The sequence below is a fragment of the Cucurbita maxima genome, unplaced genomic scaffold (genome assembly GCF_002738345.1).
Source record: "Cucurbita maxima cultivar Rimu unplaced genomic scaffold, Cmax_1.0 Cma_Scf00037, whole genome shotgun sequence".
Lineage (NCBI taxonomy): Eukaryota > Viridiplantae > Streptophyta > Magnoliopsida > Cucurbitales > Cucurbitaceae > Cucurbita > Cucurbita maxima.
In genome coordinates, this window is record NW_019272053.1 from 555,518 (window position 1) to 573,334 (window position 17,817).

General features: G+C 37.2%; 2 protein-coding genes and 1 long non-coding RNA gene across 4 annotated transcripts in view; 2 read left to right on the plus strand and 1 right to left on the minus strand.

The window, feature by feature from the left end:
• The first annotated feature begins 3,155 nt into the window (after window positions 1-3,155).
• LOC111468558 (leucine aminopeptidase 1-like) lies at window positions 3,156-8,158 on the plus strand. 2 transcript variants are annotated; one of them, XM_023113809.1, is made up of 11 exons: window positions 3,284-3,550; window positions 3,986-4,400; window positions 4,490-4,684; window positions 4,921-5,146; window positions 5,321-5,447; window positions 5,549-5,644; window positions 6,310-6,387; window positions 6,499-6,559; window positions 7,408-7,595; window positions 7,797-7,948; window positions 7,982-8,158. In XM_023113809.1, the coding sequence occupies exons 1-10, from the start codon at window positions 3,284-3,286 to the stop codon at window positions 7,923-7,925; spliced, it is 1,782 nt and encodes a 593-aa protein (XP_022969577.1). In that variant the 3' UTR covers window positions 7,926-7,948; window positions 7,982-8,158. The 2 variants fall into 2 exon arrangements, with proteins under 2 accessions (XP_022969578.1, XP_022969577.1); XM_023113810.1 differs by having other exon boundaries at window positions 3,156-3,550; window positions 7,797-8,158.
• A 1,053-nt stretch (window positions 8,159-9,211) lies between these two features.
• Window positions 9,212-10,416, plus strand: LOC111468566. Its single transcript, XR_002714769.1, has 2 exons — window positions 9,212-9,488; window positions 9,661-10,416. It is a non-coding gene; the product is annotated as an uncharacterized LOC111468566 (long non-coding RNA).
• Window positions 10,417-12,417: 2,001 nt separating this feature from the next.
• LOC111468554 (probable cyclic nucleotide-gated ion channel 5) overlaps window positions 12,418-17,817 on the minus strand; it is a 22,520-nt gene continuing 17,120 nt past the window's right edge. Inside the window, exons 5-8 of the mRNA XM_023113801.1 lie at window positions 15,873-16,171; window positions 14,573-14,684; window positions 13,464-13,700; window positions 12,418-13,227 (exon numbers count right to left, since the gene is read on the minus strand). Of these exons, the coding sequence (XP_022969569.1) occupies window positions 12,523-13,227; window positions 13,464-13,700; window positions 14,573-14,684; window positions 15,873-16,171 (1,353 nt within the window). The 3' untranslated portion in view covers window positions 12,418-12,522. The remainder of the gene's footprint in view (window positions 13,228-13,463; window positions 13,701-14,572; window positions 14,685-15,872; window positions 16,172-17,817) is intronic.

Below are 17,817 nucleotides of genomic sequence, written 5' to 3' on the forward strand. Positions count from 1 at the left end.
GCTGGGCCCCAAAGGGGGGTGGATTGCGATGTCCCACATTGTTTGGGAAGGAGAACAAAACATCATTTATAAGGGAGTGGAAACCTTCCCCTAGCAAACGCCTTTTAAAGCCTTAAGGGGAAGCCCGAAAGGGAAATCCCAAAGAGAACAATATCTGCTAGCAGTGGATCTGAGCTGTTACAAATGGTATCAGAGCCAAATACCGGACGATGGGACGATGTGTCAGCCTTCTCGTTGTTCCCCAAAGGGGGTAGACACGAGACGGTATACCAATAAGGACGCTGGCCCCAAAGGGGGAGGATTTGGTGGAGGTTTCGCATTGAATTGGAGAAATAAACGGGTGCCAGCGAGTACGCTGGGCCCCGAAGGGGGGGTGGATTGTAATGTCCTACATTGGTTGGAGAGTAGAACAAAACACCATTTATAAGGGAGTGGAAACCTTCCCCTAGCAAACGAGTTTTAAAGTTTTGAGGGGAAGTCCGAAAGGGACAATATCTGCTAGCGGTGAATCTGGGCTATTACAGGTACTCTTGTGAACGAAAGTTCTTTTTCGATGTGTATATTGCTACCGCTCTGTCCTTGTCTCGGTCTAGAATCATTTCCAACGTAATTAAGGTCAAAGATGGACCGTATAGCCACTTTTTTGGAGAATTAATAATTTTTAACACTTTATGACCGACTTTAAGATAGTTAAGCTATGTTGGCTCCGTGAATAAACTTTTAGCTCAGTTGCCTTAGTAATAGAATATCATAGGTGAATAATCTGGGCTATTACTCCACTCGAAAAAGATTGTGTTATATTCTTTTCTAATGGTTTTTATTTGTTGAGAATATATTACTTTTTTAATGCCACTTTATTTGAATGTTCGTTTACCGGTAACGAGCTTAAGATTATTAAGTTGAGCTTGAAACAACTAAAAATGCCTATAGACTATGTCGGATGAAGTGATTGATGCACACGTAACATATTAAGCTATATGTTATTATTTTATGTTATGATATTCTTATAACTTTTGGTAACAGCATGTGCTTCTTGTTTATTGTTCATATTTGCTATGTTAATACGATCATGTTTGTCATGACCCATGTCCAGAATTTCGATCAGGATTCAGAATTCAAGTTCGGTACTTGATGGCCCCGACATTCTCCTGTCGTGGTCGTGTTACTTACTCTTCGCTTCTAAGAGGTTTTCCAACATGTTTTGTTCTCGCTCACATGAATCTTAAGAAAATTCCTAAAAGATCACCTAACATAATATTGCTCCAAGTAAAACACGTTTAATCCTGAAGTCCTTATGATTGAGCCACGAAAAAAAAAAAGTATATCTTGTTGGTAATGTTTGTGAGTGATCGAGTCACTTTACACATATTTTCTCGAAGTATTTTCATCTTCAACTATAACACAACGTTATACATGCTTCGTAATTCATTCATGATGTGTATTCTTACGCTCTACGAAACTAAATTTGGAAACGTCCATAAGAGAAGGAAAAAATAATAAGAGAAGCCACTTTTTTTTTCTAACGTTCTTGCTAACTTAAATATCGAAATCTTTGCTACATTTTTTTTGGCAGACCCGGTTCTTCCCTCCTCAAACATAATATTGTTGTTGTTATCTGAAGGTCATGGGTCAGGAGGTTAGGTCGGGTTGGAGAAATTTTTTGGACCAACAAAAAATTTCAGATTGGTTGGGTTGGTGACTCTGAGCACCCCTATAGTTCACAACCTAATCCAACATATGAGTTAGGTTTGTCAACTTGTTTTTTTTTTATTATTATTATTAAAAAAAATATACTTATCAACAATACATGTTACATTAATGATTAAAAATATTCACTAGTCACAGTACATCACTAATATTATTTACGAATAAAAAAATTCTACTTAAAAAAAATGTCAACCCACAAACCGACTTGATTTTTTCGATTTTTCAAAACTTCAATCCAAAGAAAAAACGTAACCCAATCCAACTTTTATTGTTTGGGTTGGATACAGAGTTAGTCGAATTTTCAGATCATATAATCACTCCTATCTCTTGATCGAAAACCTTAACTAGTTGATTGTAACGGTCTAGATCCACTGCTAATAGATATTGTTCTCTTTGAGCTTTCCTTTTCGGGCTTTCCCTCAAGACTTTAAAACGCGTATACTAGTGGAAGGTTTCCATATTCTTCTAAATGGTGGTTTGTTCTCCTCCTCAGCGAGCGTGGAACATCACATTGACCATCTAAATTTTTAATTCAGTCGGTGTATTTTAATATATTTTTTGATAGACAATTTTTTTTTTTTTTTTTGGGTATATATTAGATAATTATCAATTAAAAAAAATAGAATAAAAGTCGTAATATTCTTTTCTTGGTGCGTGCACCCGAATAATAATTTTAATGAAAATTATTCTTTTTCTTTGTTTTTAGATATTTTCTTTTTTTTCAATTGAGTCCTTTGGTTTTTAAAATATTTCAATTTTTTCCCAAATATTTTTTATTCTTTTAAATAATTATCTATTAACTTAAATGTATAAACTTTTAGAGTTTTTAATTTTTTTTAAAAATAATCAAAATTTAAAAGCATAAAGTTACTCCAAATTATATAAATATTTTATATAATTTTAATCTTTTAGTTCATTTAGCTTTGCATGTCTGATAAACATGGTTGAATGAAAGTCCCACATCGACTAATTTAAGGAATGATCATGGGTTTATAATCAAGAAATATTATCTCTATTAGCATGAGACTTTGTGGGAAGCCCAAAAAGTTTATGCTCAAAATGGACAATATCATACACTGTGGAGAGTCGTGTTCATCTAACATGATATTAGAGCCATACCCTAAACTTAGCGAACACTCACAACCCACCTGAATTTGCTATTTTCTAAAAATTCTTTAATCTTTGTATTTTCCTATAAATTTGTGGCTATTGTTAATTTTCTAAAAAACTTTAATATTTATAATATTTATTTTATAAATTTTGGAAGTATGTTTATATTAGGGATTTTCTTGCCATAATAAACTAATATAGAAAAATAATTTAAATTTTTTTTGAAAAAAGTATTATATATATTTTTTAAAAAATAGATATTTGTGAGAAAAATGGTGGAAATTAAGAATCTATAAAAATACAAAATAGGGAGAGGCAAGAGCAGCGAGCCTTAGCCCATCTCATTGGTTCAGACAAACAATGGCGATAGTGGCAGCAACCACAGACCCAACCCATCTTACAAATTAGGATCATCTCTGCCAAGTCGATGATTTCGCTATAAATAAGTGGATTCTCACTCCCAAAAATGGCCGCCATTGTTGGATCATTGGGCACAGCCTACTTTTCTTATTCTTCTTCTTCTGCATCCTATTCCTTTCGATCTTCTTCATTGTTTCTTACGAAATTAACCCATTTTTATCGCCCTTCTTCTTCTTCTTCTTCTGCTGCTGCTTCTCTTCGGGGTTCTTTTGCTTTTGTTCCCTTCCGTTCTCGTAGAGGGAAGTTCATGGCTCACTCACTGGCTCAGGCCAATCTTGGCCTCACGAATCCTACTCCAAATGAAGCCCCCCAGGTGAGTTCGACAATGAAATTGAACTACCTATTAGTCTCTGTTCTTAATTTTCCATTTTTTTGACTTATTGTGGCTTTTGTTTTATTGGGTTTTCTTGGATTGAAGTTTTGGAATTGTATCGTTGCCTTTTGTTTGTGGGTTTCCGAGATTGATTCGATTGTGACTGTGTTGATACTTTTGGAGTGTGAATTTTGAGGATCGAGTCTACATGATGGACTTGCTTCGATCTTGTCTGCTCTTTTGCGTTATACGTAGCTTTTTGTTATGATTTTCGTTTGATCGGTTGTAATTGTTGAAAACGATGTGGATTTTCTAGCATTCTGAACGATTATGGTGTTGTGTTTTCTTGAATTTTGTTTCTTAGAGGCTTTGGGTCGTCCTTGTTTGTCGTGAAGTACTGATTGCTCGTTAACTGTTTGTAAAAATGTCTCAAAGGTATCTTTTGGGGCAAAAGACATTGATGTCTTGGAATGGAAAGGGGATTTGCTTGCAGTAGGTGTGACGGAGAAAGATGTGGCCAAGGATGAAAACTCCAAGTTTAAGAATCCGATTTTGAACAAGCTGGATTCGCGCTTGGGTGGATTGTTGTCTGAAGCCTCTGCTGAGGAAGATTTCACCGGAAAGGCGGGCCAATCAACGGTTCTGAGATTTTCGGGTCTTGGCACGAAGCGGGTTAGCTTGATTGGTCTTGGAAAATCAGCTTCAAATGTAGCAGCCTTTCGAAGTCTAGGTGAGACTGTTGCAGTAGCAGCAAAGGCATCTCAAGCAAGTGATGTTGCTATATCACTTGCCTCTCCGGACGAACACTCTTCGGTATCCAAGCCAAACATTGCCTCAGCCATTGCATCTGGTACTCGTTTGTTCTTAGCATATGGATAAGTGAACCGTTTGTTGTCCTACACGACACTGAATTCTCTCTGTTGCTTGAATGGATTACAGGGACTATACTTGGGATATTTGAAGACAATAGATACAAATCAGAGTCCAAAAAATCTGTTCTTAAATCTGTGGAAATTATTGGTCTTGGATCTGGACCTGAAGTAGATAAAAAGCTGAAATACGGACAAGATGTCAGTTCCGGGATAGTTCTAGGACGAGAACTCGTAAATTCACCTGCAAATGTTCTTACCCCAGGTTCGCTTCTAAGTTTTATGCTTTTAGAATCCATCTATTACTCTCCTGCTACTGGTGGACCATTTGGTATCACATGTTTTTCAATTTTCCGTTCGCATGAAATACAATTTCTTAGATTTTTGTATCTATCTCCTAAGGCAAGTGTTTGATTTTCAAATTGATATAACATGTCATAGCGTTTATTTCATGATTGATGCCATGTATGATACTAACTTTGTAATTACATCCACAATTAGGTGCACTGGCAGCAGAGGCTACAAAGATTGCATCAACCTACAGCGATGTTCTTTCTGCTACCATTTTAAATGAAGAGCAATGCAAAGAATTGAATATGGGCTCCTATCTTGGCGTTGCTGCAGCCTCCGCAAATCCCCCTCATTTTATCCACTTGTGTTACAAACCTCCCACTGGACCAGTATCGACCAAATTGGGTTTGGTAGGGAAAGGATTAACCTTCGACAGGTGCTTATACATCTGCCCGGATGCCAACTTTCCTTAGTAAACGCTGAATGAAATAAGAAATGAATGTGTTTTTAACTTTGATCCAAACAATCTAAAGTTAATATAAGGTTTTATTTATGATCTTAGTCGACACGGATGGTTGGGTAACAATTTGTTTTTTTTTCTTTGTATTAGTGGTGGCTATAACATTAAAACGGGACCTGGATGTTCAATTGAAATAATGAAAACTGACATGGGAGGTTCAGCCGCAGTTCTTGGTGCAGCAAAAGCCATTGGCCAAATCAAGCCTCTTGGAGTGGAGGTAAAACATTTGAACTTTTCATGCCCTTAATGTCGATAAAATATTAATCGTGCTAATAAGTTTTATGAGCTTGTTTTCCTATTTTTCTTGTTTTGAAACAGGTTCATTTCGTTATTGCTGCCTGTGAGAACATGATTAGTGGAACTGGCATGAGACCTGGAGATATTATCACAGCTTCGAACGGAAAGACAATTGAGGTATATCTTATTTGTCTGATTGACTCATGAAAATGATCTTTGGGCTATAAGCATTGTGATCATTTCCGTTTGCATCGAGTTTAGACCAAAATTTTTGTCATTTAGATGACATAGACTGTGGCTGAGCCGAACTTCACTGCTATATCGATTCTGTGGGGATGAATAAGAAAGTCTTGAAAGTTTGATTGTAATGGTATCGATTCTTTGGGAATGTCCCGCTTAGTTAACAAATATCAAGTTTGGAGTCGGGGCAGCATGGAAACGAGACGAGGGAAGTTCAGCTGATGAGAATAGGTTCAGGCTCTGGACGGCCATTTTATTTAGTATTTTTTTATAGCACCCTGTTAAGCGTTAGAGAAATTCCAGTCTTAAGCAGCCAATTTTTTCCTATTATAGTCGTCATTGGTTTATTATTCCATTATTTATTCCGGGGCTCGTTTAGAATAAACGCCAATGACAATTCAATTTAGGTGGAAAATATAGGTAATGGATCTGCTTGCTTTCGAATACCGATGTTTTTTTGTACCTTTTCTGGATACCTGCCTTGTGATGTCAAAATTTATCCTCCCTTTCTCTGGGACAATGGAAAGCCTTTGTTGAGTAATGGGAAGTGGGCTAGTCCTCCGTACATCAGTTTATTGACCTCTATTTTGGTCAATGTTCAGGTTAATAACACTGATGCTGAAGGTAGACTTACTCTTGCCGATGCTTTGGTATATACTTGTAAGCAGGGTGTTGACAAGGTATATATGTTAATACATTAAATTTTGATTATATATGTTAATAAATTGTGTGATTACTAATTGTTTCGGAAATTGGGTTCTCTTCTAATGGAACATTAAATTGATTTGCAGGTAATCGACTTGGCTACTTTAACTGGTGCCTGTATAGTTGCGCTCGGTCCATCGATTGCAGGTATGATGATCTTCGGGCATCTTATGCTATATAGTTGACAAGAATATGACATTAGTTTTCTCATGAGTTGTTAATATTTGTGCCAAAGATTGGGAGAAAAAGGAGTCAAATCTTTTTGTTTTTTTCTCCCCCCTCGAAAACTTGGCTTTAAAATTTGAGGCTATAGAAATCACCATGGTTGACTTAGTGGTCGGTAAGAGCCACATAAATAATAAAGAGCTTAAAGGGAATGGGTCCACGCTTGAAAGCCATGTTGACGACCAACATAGGAGTTTATATCCTATGTGTATATCTAGACAACTAAATGTAGTAGGGTCAAATGGTTGTCTTCTGAAAATAGTTGTGAAGTGCACACAAGCTAGCTCGGACAAACATGGATATAGAAATAAGGAGTCAAACTGTCGAACTGAACGGGTCAATTATTCTTAGAAGACAACCATCTAACCCTACTACATTTGGTTACTAAGATATAGAAAATAAGGAGTCAAATTGTCGAATTGAACGGGTCAAGTACCCCCCCAATAGTTGTGGGGTGCAAACAAGCTAGCTCTGACAAACATGGATATATTCAAACTGAACGGGTCAAGTGGCAGCCCCCCTCCCCAGGTTGAAATAGGAACTTATTTCAATTACACAAGGATCAACAGGCTTGTATGATATCTAATATGAGTAATACGCTGAAACACTATTCTCATTGGTTTGATTTAAGATGCAATATTACTACCTTTGATAAAATTTATTCACTTCAGAAGGATGGTTGTTGTTTAGTCAATGATGTTAGTAGTAATCACTCGGTTCGTGTGAAATAAAATGTTTATCGACGATATGGAATTCCCTTTTGTTTCCAGGTATCTTTACACCCAGTGATGACCTGGCAAAAGAGGTATTGGCTGCTTCAGAAGCCAGTGGTGAGAAGCTTTGGAGAATGCCATTGGAGGACAGTTATTGGGAATCAATGAAGTCAAGTGTGGCCGACATGCTCAATACCGGTGGTCGCCCAGGTGGTGCCATTACAGCTGCTCTGTTTCTAAAACAGGTAAATTTCATTTTCTTCGTGCTTTCATCGATCGTTTATGTTTATACAAACCAAATAATGTCTCATCTAGCTTTAGGAAACCTGCTATGTCTCTGCAGATGAGATTATCCTCTAATAGTAGTTTGACTCCGCTTGCTTCTGACTCCCTATGAACTGTTCTATGGTTTAGAAGACTTACATTTGAAAATATATTTTCTGTAGTTTGTTGATGAGAAGGTCCAATGGATGCACATTGACGTTGCTGGCCCCGTCTTCAGTGACAAGAAGCGCACAGCAACAGGGTTCGGTGTCGCCACGCTAGTCGAGTGGGTTCTCAAGAATGCTTCTTAAGCAGCAAAGGTCGATTGGTCGAATCTCAACGGTGCTCTACTGTGGATTCTTGTAGTTTTCATGGGTTGGCAGCACTGTGAGATGAAGCTGAATAAAAAGGTTATGAGCAGCATTTGTGGTTTTATTTATGTTTTTTTTACTGGTTCGAGGCTTGTTCATCGTTTCTTAGCTGAGTTGGTGAATGTTTCATATGATATACAAGCTAGTATCCGAAAGTTTACTTTCTTTTTTTACTGAGTAGTCCTCTCTCTCTGGTCTTGGGTTAAGATGAACTTTTACAAGGCTTTTCAGTGGTGAATAAGGGGAGATTAGTTATGCAAATCAGGATTTACTATCCTCTTTGTAGGGAGGGTGGGTGGGTGTGTTGACATATTTAGGGACTACAATGAAAGTAAATATTGGATCATGGAACCTCGTGCATGTATGTATGTCATGTGCAGCGGGATACTCCTCCTATGCTAGTATGAACGCATATCTTCAATATTTATGTTTGCTGCGATATCATGCGGGCTTTTCTTTTTCTGTAGCATTTGGTGACGTGTAATGCATTTGGTCCGACTAAGTCAGGTTGAGGGAGTATGCATATGAGCTCGCCTGGTTGGTTCATTTGCACACGTCGTGTGTGGAGAAGTACTTTACATTAATCATGCCTGTCATGCCTGAAACTGTAAAGAGCTTAAGGTCATGTCACGGTTTTAAAAGATAAGTCTTATATTATGTTATTATATTATGTAAGAAGGTAATAGTGGGCAAAGAAAATCACCACTTAAATAACACACTAAATTGAAATTTCCTTCTCTCGAGTCATGTGAAGTTCAATTAAACATTAGTTTAACGACTAATAATTGGAGTGATTGACTGCAACCCTCAATAAAATATTAGTTAAATTTAAAAAGAAATATAATATATATATATTATTGGGTCCATTAATAAATATTAAATAGAAAGTAATTATGAGGAATTATATTGGAATATTTGTTATAAATAAATATACTGAAAATATTTAATTTTATAAATGGGAAAATATAAATATTTGTCTTCTATTCTATTGACTCACGTAAGTATCATATTTGACTTTTTATTATAGATAAATATCTCGTATCTATTTATTACTTGTAATTTATTTGATTTTATAGATTATTATAAATGGTCTTCCGAATTATCTTCTCATCTTCTTCCTTTCAGCACTCTAATCCATATGATCACCATCAAACTTTTTTCCTCCAATTATCTTTTTTGAAAAAGTCTAACTTCTCCCTCTTCTTGAGAGTCAAGACATGCTGGGTTATGTTGATGGAACTATTGTTTCACCATCTCGCTTTGAACCAGAAACCTCCTCAACACTCAACACCAAATATTTGATGTGGAAAGCAGCTGATCAACGACTTCTTTGTCTCCTGCTCTTCTCTCTCATCGAGGAAGCCATTGTTGTCGTCGTTGGTCTCTCTACTGCACGTGATGTTTGGCTCACGTTGGAGACTACGTTCAGCCATCATTCGAAAGCTAGTGAATTGATATTCAAGAATGACTTGCAACTAATGAAACGCGACACCAAACTTGCTGGTGAGTATGCTCATACCTTCAAAACAATTTATGACCAACTTCATGCCATTGGCAAACCCGTGAGAACATTGATAAAGTGCATTAGTTTCTTCATGGACTCAGAACCGATTTTTCAACTTTTTCTACCACTTAGATGCCTCTCACCCATCTCCCATGTTTTGAGTTGTTTCAGCGCTCCCTTAAGTCTTCTGACTCAACTCCTACGACATTCACAACCACTAATCGTGATCGCACCCATGGAAGTCACACTGCTTCCTTTAGCCACCAACGAGATCGTTCTCATTCACATAACAACTCTTTCAATCGAGGATGAACCCACTCTGTCCAGGGTCGTCGACCACCTCGCTGCCAAATATGTCGCATGGAGGGCCATTATGCTGACCGCTGCTGCAACCAACGATACGTTCGGCCTGATTTTTCTCATGCTTACATTGCAATAGCCTTCAACACTTCCTGTTCTATTGCTGGACCCGAGGCTGCTCATTGGTTTTTGGACACTGAAGCTTCAGCCCATATGACTACCGATCCATCTATTTTGGATCAGTAAAAAAATTACACATGTAAGAACTCTGTGATTGTAGGAAATGATGCATCCCTACCCATTACCCATACTCGTACTCTTTCTCCTGTTCCAAATATTCACTTATTAGATGTCTCAGTTATCCCTCATCTCACTAAAATTCTTCTTTCAATTAGTAAATTAACGTTTGATTTTTCTCTCCGTTACCTTTACTAATAATTTTCTTACTATCCAGAATCGTCAAATAGGAAGGGTGGTGGCAACCGCTAAAAAGGATTGAGGGCTATATGTGTCGGAGCATGTCAACTTTGCTTTCATTTTTGTCTTTAGAAACAAATCTTTTTGTGTTTCATATGATTTATGGCATGCTAGTCTGGATGATGTGAATCATTCTGCTATTTTTTTTTTTTTAAAAAAAATAAAAAGGTCACCTTTTTCTTACATTTGTCTTCTTCATCATTACGTAGTACCTGTCAGTTTGTGAAAAGTCATCGATTACCTTATTCCCGCAATGTACGTACGTAGTCCCATGTGTTAGATCTTATTCAACTTCAATTCGGATTTTCTTTACTATGTTATTTTTATTGATGATTATTCCCGATTCACTAGGCTTTACCCTTCAAAATTAAAATTTAAAATTCTGCTCGTATCAAGGTTTTTTAAACTAATGGAGGTGTGGACTCCTCTACGACTACTCTCCGTATTATAAAAATTTTCATCTCTTTAGTTGTATTTATCCTTGCTTGCTTGATTATATTCCGAACAAACTTTCTCCCGCACCATTCCTTACATTTTCTTAGGTTATAGTCCCTCTCATAAAGGGTTTCATCTGGATACCACCACCACTAAGCTATACATGACACGCCATGCTCAATTTGATGAAACTCATTTTCCTACTGTCCTAGCTCCCAAACCCTACCTATTTCCTCCTTCCCATTTCAAATTTCTTGAAACCACATCTTTACCATGCATTTGAACTGTAGGCAACCATATATTTGCCAATATTTGACTTCTTCTTATAGACAAATATATGGTTGACCATATGTATCATATTTCACCCTTTATTATAAACAAATATATTGAGGATATTTAGTCTTCTACTATAGTTTATTATAGGTGTCATATTTGACAATTTATTACAAGCAAATATTTCCATTACGGCTGAACATAGGTATCATGTTTACTCTTTTGTTATAGACAAATATCTTTTATCCATTTATTATTTTTTCCATATCCTTTGTAATTTATTTGATTCAGTAAATAATTATAAACGGAGAAATAAAAAGGATAAAAGCTAATTTTAGAAATAATGCAATCGGTATACAGAAACCAAAAGAGAGATGAGAAATTGAAAAAGAATAAGAGGTAAATAAAACGTGGTTCCAAGGGACCCACTTGAGCACGCGGTAGAGAGATTTCTACCAATTAACTAAACCTTAAACCCTAAACCCGTTCCTGTCCTACCCTGTTTTCAATATTGAACCATCAACTAATTTTGTTGCAACATTCTCAAATAATTTTTCGAGAGGAGAAAATGATGAAGAAGAGAGACGAGAAACGAGAGCGGAGAGGAACACTACAAGGACATGGACCACAAGGCAATCCTCCAAAATCTTTCTCTTAGGAATAAGTGCTTTGATATGAAAGGAACAAGAAAAAGGTTGAAGTCAAATAAATAGGATATGAGGAGACGGTGTGCCAACAAGGACGCTGGACCCCGAAAGAGGTGGAATCGGGTCCCACATCGATTAGGGAAGAGGACGAGTGTCAGTGAGGATACGGGACCTCGAAGAAGGATGGATTGTGAGATCCCACCTCGATTGGGGAGGAGAACGAACATGGGACCTCGAAGGAGAGTGAATTGTGAGATCCCACGTCGGTTGGGAAGAAGAACGAAATACCATTTATAAGGGTGTGAAAACCTCTTTCTAGTAAACACGTTTTAAAACCTTAAAATGAAGGTTGGAGAGGAGAACGAAACACCATTTATAAGGGTGTGAAAACCTCTTCCTAACAAACGCGTTTTTAAATCTTAAAACAAGCTAAAAATGAAAGTCCAAAGAGACAATATCTGCTCTCGGTGAATATGGACCATTACAAATTTCATTAGTATAAGTGATTTTTTATTATCTTCTTCTTATTTAAAAAAATCACGCTCTAATAATTATGAATCACTCTTGAAGGATCTAAATTGATTCATTGAAATCGGGTAGTAATTCGAAAAAACACATTATTTTACAATTAACCTAAGATAATACATACTTTGGAATCTTTTAATAAGAACTTGAAAAATATTAAAAGGGCTAAACTATATTATTGTAACACTATATTTTGACCCTTTGAAAGAATGTAAACAACACAACATATTCAGCAATGATTTCAAGAACATTTTTCTTCTTTTTTTACAAGTTGCAAACTACAAACACATCTATTTTTACACTAGTTTAGCTCATCTCATCAAACATGAGTCATATTGTAATGCATTCAGTTTTTTTTGTCACAATACATAACACATCAATCGGCATCATCTGCGCTAAAATCGGGCTCGGGAGGCTTCTGCAATTTTATCAACTCCTGAGCGCTCTTTGCGTTGCGATATCGCTGAACGCCTCGGAGAGCATTGGCAGCAAATTTAGAAGCTAGGAAAGTTGCACGAATACTGTAAGAGCCTCCTCCGCTTGTGGTCGTCGTTTGAGATGTCTTGGATTCCTCCGCTGCAACTTCTTCCTTTTGACGAAGTTCCATAGTCTTTCTCTTGGAGTATCGGCGCCATGCTGCTTGGATGAAGCAAGCAGCCCAGGTCCTCCATTGCTGCGAGTAGAATCGAAAGGTATGTTGCACCTGTCTACTGTGAAGGCGCCTGAACTGACTGGCTACGAATTTCAACTCTTCAGCAACAAGCGCGAAAGCCTCAACCTCTGTAATAGCCTTTACCGTCCTTGTCGAAGATGGAAGATTCGAACCAGATTTCGGGTCAAGAGCCCAAGTCAAAAGCTCTTCACCACAAAAATCACCTTCTTTCAGAAAGGTACGATTGAAAAATCCGCTCCGCCCACCATCGGTAGTCACACTCTCGAGCCGACCACGTATAATGAAAAGCATCTCATCGACTGGATCACCCTCACGGACTATGTAAGTGTACTCTGTAAACAAACACGGTTTTAGCCGCTCACAAATAGCATCAAGCAGCCTCTCATCCATGCTTTCAAACAGAGGAACCTGAAAATCATCAGCGAATATGAAAATGTAAACAAAAAAAATCCTAGGATCATGAATCAACATACTATACATATGGAATTTTCAAAAGAAAATCAGTTCCGTCCATTTGTCAACTTGAGTTTAGCTCAATTGATTTAAGCAGGTATCATAAAACATGAGGTCAGAAGTTTAAAGCCTCTTATTCATGTTGTTGCATTGGAACGATAAAAGGTAACGATGCAAAGCAATAACCTTACCCTTCTTACTAAAGCGAGACAAAGATGTCGCTTAATATCTCTCCTAAGATCCTTAGGGAGAGTTTGAACCAAACTCTGTTCGTCGACTCCGCGGGTCTCCAACCACTTGTACTGATCATATCGCCTGACTCTCTCTCGAAGTTCCTGTGGCAGCAAACGATGATGCATCCATTGCTCCGAATCACGCTTTTTCACCCTCATTTCCTCAAGCCTTATGGTTAGAGATTGAAGATAAGTCTGTCATAATAACATAACATCAGTTTTCTAACGTCTACATGACAAGGCTAAATCGACATGTCGAAGGAAGTCAATACGTCCCCCATAATTTGCAAATTGAGGTTAATACAAAGATCCGCAATCGTCTTAAATTAAAAATGACACAGACAAGGAACTCCATCTAAATAATAGAAAAGACAAACTTCACAGATTCTTCCACATACCTAGCCATATCGTAAAAAATCCTATTTCCATTTCGGCCAAACCGCACAAAAGGTTAGGTCGAGTTGCATCGGCTCACAAAATATTAACAGAAGCCATAATATTGCATTAGCTCACAAAATATAAACAGTAACCACAAAGTAAAGTTCGCAACTAAACTAATTAAACGACCATGTGAGAATGAACAGATCATTATAGTTTGAAGTGCCAGCCATGGAGGTAAAGTTTAATGAGAGTTCAGTGAAGATGAAAATGATTCAAAATGTTCAAAAATTGCAACTCAATAATCGACCTAGCAAACAACATCAAATAGATAGAATGAAGCAATATTCTTGGCAGCAAGTTATTCTGGAACTAGAAAGTCGAAAACTCCTCGATAAACTTCGGATGTTTGGGCTTTAATCCTACTTTTTGAGCCACATTCTGTAGTCTTGAGTTGCTCAGTTCGTAAGCACTTTCCGATTATTCTACCCAATTTAGTTTTAGATTCAGTAGAATAATCTACACGTTCGATCTATGAATGACCGTCCCAAGCATTAGATGGACATCACAAGCCAATGTTACTCAAATCTTTATTATACAAAGCTCTCAACAATAACATAATCTAGGAAAAGAAAATAAAAATTTGAACCACAAACCCAGAAGTTATTTAATTCGAAGTATGGTGTTACCTGCATGTTGCCAATAAGAAGTGCAAAGAGGATGAGACCAAGTACAGCCAATGCTATAGAAAAGATCACTTCAGCCGGATACGTGCTTGTTTGAAGCCCCTGCCCAAGCGTACTGCCAAGAAATTAAATAAAAATAAAAAGGATTGATGTCAAAAACTTGGGCACGTAAGGCTGTGCACCTTCAAGTGTAATCATCATTTTCATGCAATTTACTGCATCATTTTCGACCTTGGTCCAGTGGAAAGAGATAATCAAAGGTATAGTTATGAATCGTATGAACTACAATGTGCATTTTCTAGCATTTTTTTTTTCTTTTTTCTTTTTAATGTAGAAACCACGTTTTTATTGGGAAAAAAAAAAAAAAAAAAAGGTCCCACAAAAGAACATTCCAAAAATTACATGAAGGGAGTCCAATCCAACAAAATCAAGCCAAATTATAATTACAAAAAGGCCTAGTGACAAACACCCACTGTGAGATCCCACATCGATTGGGGAGGAGAACGAAACACCCTTTATAAGGGTGTAGAAACCTCTCCCTAGTAGATGCGTTTTAAAAACTTTGAAGGGAAGCCCGAAAGGGAAAGCCCAAAGAAGACAATATCTGCTAGCGGTGGGCTTCGGCCGTTACACCCACAACGAGGCATTAAACCTCACCAACTCCCAAAACACGTCACAAAACCACTCATCTCTCTAAAGATTCTACTACTCCTCTCAAGTCAACCAGCCCCGCCCCCACCTCACAAAACGAGTCCAAGAGAACCTCCCCAATCAACACAAAATAATCCTCATTCCAAACCAAACATAAATTAAAAGAATTCTACTAACCGACCCAAAAGGATTGGACAAACAAGCAACCCCATAAAAGATGATATAAATCCTTGAACTGACGCCTACAAAACTTAAGGCATGTATTACCCTATTTTCTTGCAGATTTAACATTTCGATGAGATTTCTTTATCGGAAAATTAATCATTTTCTAAATAGATTATAAAAAAAAACGTCCTACATGAGAATAATTACAAAAAAACACCTCCAATGGATCAAGAGGGTTGATGAGCTATAGTTACAAAAAGGAGAAGATAGTTCACTCCAAGTTAAAGCAAGAAAAGATGTAGGCTCACTAGATGTATGTAAGGCTTTGTTCACCAACCTAGGTAAACGATGCACAATTTTTTTTCTACGTGAACAAGGATATGACTATGAGGGTGAAAACAGGAAGTACATGCATATGTAGTACAAATTTCCCAGAGATCCATGGCAGATCCAGTCCACTAGCTTGTTTAAATAGGGTAAGACATACCTTAAGTTTTGTAGGCCCCACCATAGACAGTAACAATATTTGCCGACAAAATTCTTGGATGCCGCAATGCCAGAGGACAAAGCCTGTTTAAAGATTCCAAAATCAAACGAATCATTATCATCAGCAGGTTTGCATCTCGACATTAGGGCATCCACACCTGTCTGGTTCCAAGTCGAATAGCCCTCCATGTCTTGGTTACCGCAATATAAGAAATTTTTCCTGCAAGGGGCACTACAATACTTCTGCCAACATGTGTCATTGCGTTCCACAGCTAATAAGTACCACAGTGCTCCAACTATCTGCAATGTTTAAGTCTAAGTAAAAATAAACTCGGTTTGGTTGATATCATTTTAATTTATCATAAATATTATCTTACTTTCATAAAAAATAATGGAAGTATTCAAGTATAAACTATTATTGTTAACTATAGCCTATAGGATTCAATTCTTTTTTTAATTTCTTTAAAAGCCTCCGTCAGAAAAGAATATACAAGAACATACAAAAATACACTAGCTGCACAACGAGAGCCACAACACTAACTAAGAAACAAACACCAATCCAAAACAATAAGACCTAACCAACAATTACAAAGAAGCAAATACATTATCACCCACAATGAAGTATTAAGTCTAACAATACCCCAAAACTCACTCGCAAACCGCTCCACACCCCTGAAATCCTACTATTCCTCTTGAGTCATAACCCCCAATACATAGCAAACACACAAGTCCAACAAATAATTTTGATTTTATCCCAGAAGGGAGGAATCATGAGAATCTTATCAATCAGAAAACAATCACCTCCATTACTCCCCAACAAATTCCAAAGGATGTCCAACAACACTCCCAAGTGACTAAAGAAAACTAACAATCCCTTAAATTTGATCCAGACCCTCTGCTGCAGGACGACACTATAAACACTAAAGGTTTGAGAGAATAAGAATTAGTCCATTCCATTCACTAAAGATATATATATTCACACACACACACAAAAGTGTACAAGGGTAACCTAGGTAAGTGGTGATGTATCAATTCTCCCAGAAGACCTTCCCAATTGTTAAATGAGAAAGATGAGTATATCCTATATCAAATGGAGACTTCCCTGTTGAACAATTGACCATATGCCTGAAAGCAAATTCTGCTTGAGCAAGAGAAAGATCTCATTGTTTCGTCTTTTCATCCCTTAGGAAACGTAGAAGGTTACCAAGAGTATGACTAGTGACTTCAGTTTGACCATCTGTTTGTGGATGGCTAGTCATACTACAAGAATCTGTGCCAATTTTTTTCTAAAGAGAACGCAAAAAATGACTCATGAACTTTACATCTCTATCCGGGACAATGGACTTAAAGGCATCATTAATCTTTTTACAAACAATGAAATGAGCCATTCTACTAAAACAATCAATAGACTAACAGAAAACCAAAGCCTCATTGAGTTCTAGGTAAATCAAGAACAAAAAAATCCTCTCAAATAAAATTAGGAATCAGTAAAGGAGCGTAAATTCCTAGGTTTAGGCTAGAACCTTTGGAAGTTTGACGAACAAAACAACATTTAACAATTACCACACCTTTCTTAATTTAAGGCCAACGGAACTTAGAAGATAGTGCAGCAAAAGTTTTGTCACATCCAAAATGTCAAGCTAATCCGCCAAATGTACTTTTTAAAAATATATTCTCATAAAGGAGTTTGAGGAAGTCAAAGGAAATCGTTTTTAAAGAGGAACCCAATAATTTCACCATGCCATAGAGTTAGAAGAGCATAACCCAACTACAAGTACTGTAGGAAGAGTGCTTCTAGATACAATACAAAGTGAACTTTTCCATGAAGAGCCTACCACGCAAAAATCGTGACCTTCTTTGAAGTGTTAACCTTCAGAGAAAATGTAGAGGCTCTAGGAGGGGGAGGTGGGATACATAACAAAAGGGGGGGGGGGGGGGGGGGGGGG